The sequence below is a fragment of the Morone saxatilis genome, unplaced genomic scaffold, assembly GCF_004916995.1.
Source record: "Morone saxatilis isolate NCDOM2014 unplaced genomic scaffold, NCSU_SB_2.0 Contig17, whole genome shotgun sequence".
Taxonomy (NCBI): domain Eukaryota; kingdom Metazoa; phylum Chordata; class Actinopteri; family Moronidae; genus Morone; species Morone saxatilis.
Window position 1 is genome coordinate 17,583,160 of NW_023339729.1, and position 6,460 is coordinate 17,589,619.

The window sequence follows — 6,460 nt, forward strand, 5'->3', positions numbered from 1 at the left end:
TGTTAGCAGTCCTCTTCTTTTTTGCCTTTTCTGGTGCTTTGCAGCATATGGTGGCATGTTACTGCTGTTAATCAATAGTCATGCATGTATAGCATACTTGACAATAAAGTTAAGTTGACTTGACTTGACTTGAATAGTAAGGGTCCACTAATGATCTTATTACTCATTTAATAAAGCCTGTGTTTGCGTATTAACTATCTTCTGGGCTTGATTTTTCAGATAACGTAGCTCAAGAATGCAATGTTGTTTGGCAGCCATCGCCCATAAACCACCTTTAAATCTTATTACAAAATTCACCATAAAGGATAGATTATCTCTATCAAGTATCTGCATGTTGAGTTTTGTACTATATAGATAAATGAATGGAACCCAATGGCTGTCTGGAAGGTCTGGAAAGAGTCACAGCAATTACAGTCACTCTTCGAATCAATCACTTTTTGAAAAAACACAGAGAAATCAAAAATTGCTTGAAGACTTAGACTTTAATTCTTAAGGGAAATTACATTTAAGGAAAAGTTAAAATGAGTTAATAAACATATGCAGTACATCTGTTATATACTGTGGAAATGCAGCATTACATAGTGCTTCATTAACACAATAATATTGGAAATCTATGAAGACTATAAAGTAAAGCACAAAATTATTTTCATTCTATGCAGGTATCATAATTTAGTTTACTAATGTAACAGTATTCTTAGAAATAAAAGTTTATTTTATGATCATCTTAGCATTTTGTTTTAACTTTAGCGAGCACATGTGTTGCAGAAACAGATTAAATTTGAATTAGTATTCACGTCCTTTGTTTCATTTGCAGATGCCTGAATGTTAAGGAGGAAGAAATATTGTTGCCTCTTTTTCATGCCTTCCATTCACTTTACACCTTCGCCGGCATCTGCAAAGACAAAAAGGCAATTTAAAACAATTGTTCTTCTTCCCACTGATGACATTTGCTAACATTCATATCAATAGTCATTTTCAATATGTGGATTCATTTGCAATACAGCTATTATTAAACTGTAATATATACTGTAAACTGATGAGTACCTGGCTTGTCTGTGTGGGCTGATCCTGTTGGAGCGGTTGCATGGGATCCTGGGATGGAAGAGGATTGGCATCAAATGAGGGAATCTGAAAAAAATAAAACTTCATGAGAGAACTGAGAGAAAAGTGAAGTCATACTCAGAAGCAATCAAATAAACATCTTCAAAGCACAATCAGATGATATATATATGATGTTTTCTTTTTCTCACATTTGGGATTTGTTGGGGAATATTTTGAGGTGGATAATCAAATGGGAGCACCTGGGAAAAGAGAAATACAAGTGTTGAGTGAAATATAATATATGTAAAATATGAAAAACAGTAAAAGGCATAATTTAGGACAAATAATGTCTCACATTTGTTATGTGAGGGACATTTGTCATAGGAGGAATATTTGTCATTATCTGGAAAAAAAAAAGCAGACACTCATTTAGTACTGTACCGTATAAAATGCAATGGAAATCATTTTTCTATTCACAATAGGCATTATAAAACTCAGTGTTTACAAAGGTTTACCGTTTGCTGGGAGAAGTCATAGGGGTAGTACTGCAAATGTAAAGAAAAAATAAATAAATAAACAAGGGCAAGATATCAACTAATCTTATTCTAACAAGTTGTTCATTGTATTAAGCATTGTTCTAGAAGCAATAATTGAGGTGTTTTGAGTCACAATAGGTGTAATCTAATAAGGGGTAAAATACAACAACACTTACGACTTCCACACTCTGTCTGCCTGGTGGCTGAGGAATGGAGTATTTGATGAAACCATGGGAGGAAAAGGGCTGCAGAATGTGAGAAAAAAAATCAATATGAGATTAGGTAATTTACGACATGTTTTTTAAGAGAAGATGCTTCTGTAAAATGTGTGTGTGTGTTTACCTGTGCAGGGTTTGCTCTGTGGGGATAAATCTTAAAAAAATCATCAGAAACATAAGTGTATGTTAAACATGTGTCATAATCACAGCAAGCGTTGCCTAAAAACATTATCAGAAAGTGAAATGAAAGCCTGCATATGAGAAAAGAAAGAGTCTGACATACCAGCTCCACACTGTAAGCACCAGGTAATGCAGGTAAGGCAGGTTGTGGTAGAGCCTGACCAGCTGTGAAGGGATTTTTCACCTGAAAGGATGAAAAATCGGCAAAATTGTCAAAAGGAAGCAAATTTCACATAGCAATATTTCCACTGTGCTTCTTCTGTATAAGAAGGTAACTTTATACTGTACGTTAATCATTTTTGCATAATAAAAACATCTGACACACAAGTTAAATAGCACACAATATCATTACCTGTGAGGGTGGTACCTGTTGTCTGGAACCTGCATAATGAGGCAGGTAATGAAAGAAGGACTGAAAATGAAGACAAAAACAAAAATAGTTAGATCAAATAAACATTCCCAGAAGTGAGAAAATGAAGTCATGTGAGCAAACTTTTTCTATTTTTAGAAACTTACAGGTGCAGCTGAGGCTGTGCTAGCCAAGCAGAGGCACAGGATGGCCAATTTCATTTTTGCTGATTATCCAAGTCCTATAAAGAATAAAAAAAATTCATCAGCCATACTGGATGGTTGGCGTTCTTTTAGAAAAGCATGCATGAACCTATGTTGAAGTTCTTCATCACTCACCTGCTGTGATAAAAACACTACTGGAGAGGATGATGAAAGTTGATGCTGGAGATGATGCCAGTTGTTCGTATCTTCCACAGATTTACCTTGTCTTTTATAGGGGACTAGCTCATCTGAGAGCCAATCACAGTCGATGGGAGTGATGTTTCCCAATGATTAGGTGCAGTACAGGTGTCTAGTCGTCAGCTTTACTAAATGACCAGTGGTAAAATCCACTTTCTGTGTAATAGCAGACTCTGTTTGATTACACTGTCTAGAGCAGAGCACGCCTTCACTCTGCTTGCTCATTCTCATTCTGCCATCAATACAGTTGCAGCATTGTGGCATTAACATTTGAAAATGCAATATAATGTCTATTACCTGTGTAAATGTAATATTAAATGTAATATTGTTGCTCACATGTTAATTGTGCTTGCAAATCATGACAGCAACAGAGCAGAGAAACGTAACAGAGACAATTATATCCAACTGAGGATAAAGGTAATGAATGTGCACATAGAAGATTGAATTAGACGTCTTTTCTTCTAATGAATTGCTCATTTAAACAGAATTAAAGTAGAGTTAAACGTTCTTCATGTATTAGCTTGAATAATCTTTGAATGTTGTTGTAACAATTCAACCTGTGGAGAATTAGTCAAAAGCAGATTCATAGAGTAACACTACAGAATTTTTTAATATCTTAAAAAATATAATCTCATTACAAAATACTTAATGTGATTCATGCTTTAATTTCGAAGGCACTACAATCAGATGCATGGAACCTTTGAAGTGCATTGCATATACTTGTTTTTATATTAAATATGTAATGTTATTGGAAGCAAACAACCAGAAGAGAATGGATGAGTTGTTTTTATTTATTACGAAGCACAGTTATAGCAAATTTGATTGGGGAAACAACAACGTGCAGTGACTCAAGACACTCATATTTCATTGCATAACGCCAGCTTTTATTTGAGACACAATACTTTGTCCCCTTTCTTTCAAGGAAAAGCATAGCACCATCTGCAGAGCACCATTTTCTTTTCAAAGGCATAGCATCATATCTTTCATACTTTAGGAAACAACAATGTTGGCTGGTCATCTCTCACCGGGGTAGGCTGCTGGTTTTATTGCATTGGTCACCTAAAGTGGGAAGTGAAGGAAATACATCTTAACTGTTGTGTTGATGACAAAACTTCCACATATGAAAAGACATTCAGTCACACAGAAAGACAATTTATGATCCCCAGATTTTGTTTCATAAATGATTTAGTTAAATCCTAAAAGTCGGATTTATGCAGTAATACAGTACACTCTGTATATGCATGTGTACCTGTCTATGCACAAGTGTGTGCACATCCTGCTGACTCTGATTTGTTTAGTCATCGTCATCATCATCATCATCTCCGCTGGGTTTGGCAGCCTGAAATGACAGAGGCTTCTGATGAGCCAATTAGGATTGAGGACTGTGTGCTGATGAGTCGATGTTTCTCAACACCTCAGCAGAAATAGTTGGAAGACTGTTTTTCTGACGCAATACTCATTTATTAGAATGAACCTGTTGCCCTCATCACCTCTGCAGTGCAAATCCTACATGCTGCTGTCATTGAAGGCTATTATGGTATTACAAATAAATAAAACCATTTTTATGGTCGACAGCTGACAGTGGCCAAGTTTTACTGATTCTTCAATAAACTTAAATGGCTCAAAATGCAAATCCATTGTCTTTCTTACAGGGGCACTGGCAGCAATGACAGGTACAACAGGGGCAGCTGGAGCAGCTGGAGCAGCTGGAGCCACAGGAGCTGCAGGAGCTGCTGGTGCAATAGGAGCAGCCGGGGCTGCTGCTGCAGGAACAATGGGATCGGCAACAGGGGCAGCAGCGGCAGGAGCGGCAGGAGCTGCTGGATCAAAACCAAAGGGGTAGAACTGGAGCAGGTGAGAAAAAAAGTACAAAGAAATAATTAGTTAAATAAAATCCCACACAACCTCTCTCAAAGAAATAAAAATCCTAAGGCACTTACCACCTCCTTGGTCTCTCTACCGTTTGGCTGGGGGATTTCTTGCTTGATGAAGCCACGGACCTTCCAGTAAAACAAAAACATGCAGGCACACACACATGCACTTAAATACTACAGTGCATCTGGTGTAATGTAGTAATACTGTTAATTATCTTACATTCAGATGGTAGCACAGGCTTTCATTGCATCTTAAACTCTTTGTATTCATTTTCTGCTAAGGAATACACACACAAATCAAGCAATATGGTGTCACTTACAGGTCCTCCAAGAGGCTGTCTCTGGGCATCAACTGGGAGCAGCTAGAAATGAAAACAGTCAAGATTATCATTCAAAAAAGTGATTATTAGATTAAAATATGTTTTGAAAAGGGAATAAATAGTATAAATTAGCTCTTACAACTTCCAGAGATCCAGCTGGGACTCCAGCAGGAATAGCCTGGGCTGCCTGTGAAGATCAGATTAATCATTTTGACCTTAAATGAGTATAGATTATGATGAAAAAAAGCGGCAAACAAGTACCAAGAGCATTCAGCTAGAGAGATGTTACCATCAGTGGTGAACACATAATAACAGACCTGTGTGCACAGCTTATTTAGAGATGTTTGAAAAAGTGTGTCTTTTACTGTGGTTTTTGTGTGTCATGATCCACCAGTTGTTCTGCGCTGCATCTTACTTTACCTCAACCGGAGCATGATGGATGTCAAACTCCATGTACATCTGCGGCTATAGAGAAGAGAAAATACTGAAGAATCAATGGAATGCAGGTCAGTGTAGAATCAATAATGTAGACAAACTTTTATTGGTAAATATTCACTGATAACATTGGGAATAACCAAAATGCAAATCTTTAAAGTGCTCAATAAAAGTGGAACTTTGGATTTAAATTTTCAGCACATTTGAGCATCTGTTTCTAAAAGTTATGTGATATGACCAGAAGCTCCAAAACAGCTACATGAAGCTTCAGGTAAGATTGTTTTGTCAAATATTTACAGTATGCAGAGCTAAAGTATACATCAAGAGAAATGAGTAGGATAAATATTTTAGAAATAAAAATGTGTTTTCCTTACAGGGGCACAGAAAGCCATCCCAAGGATGCAGGCAGCAAGCAGGATTAATTTCATCTTGAATGAAGCTGTCAAAGAGATTGGGTTATTAGACTTGATAATATTCAATGTATTACTTGAAACAGCATTTAAGTAAGTCATTATTTAAAATTTTCTTTAGGAATTCAAATGATATTAGTTAGTCTACATTACCTTTCCTTTCTGGTAGCACACGAGTACTGAAGGATTGAGGAGGGGTGTGAATACTGGAGAGAGATTTGCTCCTATTTATTTGCTGACAGAACATAGGACGAGCAGACCTGTGACAGGTATTGGCGTTCAGCCAAGGATTTTCATTTTTATTGGCAGCTATATCTCTGCGAGAAATCTCGTAATACATTTTTGGCTTGAAAGGCACATTAATCACATTTGATCCCTCACTGATGTGTTTGATCAGGTGCCCCCTTGCAACATCTTTTACACCCAAAATATGTGCACATGAATAGGGGTCAAATTTATAAGAGAAGCTTTTGAAATTAACATTATACTGTAACTATAATAAATGTATTTATTTAGGTAGTCATTCTAAAATAGGCCTCTTGTATAACTTCTGTAATAGGAAGTATACTGTTGATATATACTGATGATGAATATTTTTATAACATTTATAATACATATTGTGAGAATACTCTCACAATATCTCACTCTCAATATCATATCTCACTCCACCATATCTCTCCCTGTTTGCATGTCCAC

At 36.5% G+C, this 6,460-nt stretch overlaps 2 protein-coding genes across 2 annotated transcripts; both read right to left on the bottom strand.

The window, feature by feature from the left end:
- Positions 1-499: 499 nt before the first annotated feature.
- On the bottom strand, positions 500-2,727 carry scpp5 (secretory calcium-binding phosphoprotein 5). Its single transcript, XM_035659912.1, has 11 exons — positions 2,663-2,727; positions 2,492-2,565; positions 2,328-2,387; positions 2,079-2,159; positions 1,920-1,949; positions 1,754-1,822; positions 1,557-1,586; positions 1,397-1,444; positions 1,251-1,301; positions 1,045-1,128; positions 500-892 (listed from the first exon to the last, which is right to left on the bottom strand). The coding sequence occupies exons 2-11, from the start codon at positions 2,543-2,545 to the stop codon at positions 875-877; spliced, it is 525 nt and encodes a 174-aa protein (XP_035515805.1). The 5' UTR covers positions 2,546-2,565; positions 2,663-2,727; the 3' UTR covers positions 500-874.
- Positions 2,728-3,493: 766 nt separating this feature from the next.
- scpp7 (secretory calcium-binding phosphoprotein 7) lies at positions 3,494-6,018 on the bottom strand. The gene is made up of 9 exons (XM_035659909.1): positions 5,918-6,018; positions 5,729-5,793; positions 5,340-5,384; positions 5,059-5,106; positions 4,920-4,961; positions 4,666-4,725; positions 4,376-4,570; positions 3,975-4,064; positions 3,494-3,784 (listed from the first exon to the last, which is right to left on the bottom strand). The coding sequence occupies exons 1-8, from the start codon at positions 6,009-6,011 to the stop codon at positions 4,020-4,022; spliced, it is 594 nt and encodes a 197-aa protein (XP_035515802.1). The 5' UTR covers positions 6,012-6,018; the 3' UTR covers positions 3,494-3,784; positions 3,975-4,019.
- Between the last annotated feature and the right edge of the window lie 442 nt (positions 6,019-6,460).

What these genes read in the sequence shown, in the direction of transcription:
- scpp7 (XM_035659909.1), bottom strand. Translation starts at nt 6,011, where the DNA reads ATGTTCTGTCAGCAAATAAATAGGAGCAAATCTCTCTCCAGTATTCAC. An exon ending in CAGCTGGATCTCTGGAAGTT is followed by an intron (nt 4,962 to 5,058) that starts GTAAGAGCTAAT and finishes TTTCATTTCTAG; the next exon opens with CTGCTCCCAGTTGATGCCCA. An exon ending in GTAGAGAGACCAAGGAGGTG is followed by an intron (nt 4,571 to 4,665) that starts GTAAGTGCCTTA and finishes CACCTGCTCCAG; the next exon opens with TTCTACCCCTTTGGTTTTGA.
- scpp5 (XM_035659912.1), bottom strand. Translation starts at nt 2,545, where the DNA reads ATGAAATTGGCCATCCTGTGCCTCTGCTTGGCTAGCACAGCCTCAGCT. An exon ending in GCAGACAGAGTGTGGAAGTC is followed by an intron (nt 1,587 to 1,753) that starts GTAAGTGTTGTT and finishes TTACATTTGCAG; the next exon opens with TACTACCCCTATGACTTCTC. An exon ending in ATGTCCCTCACATAACAAAT is followed by an intron (nt 1,302 to 1,396) that starts GTGAGACATTAT and finishes CTCTTTTCCCAG; the next exon opens with GTGCTCCCATTTGATTATCC.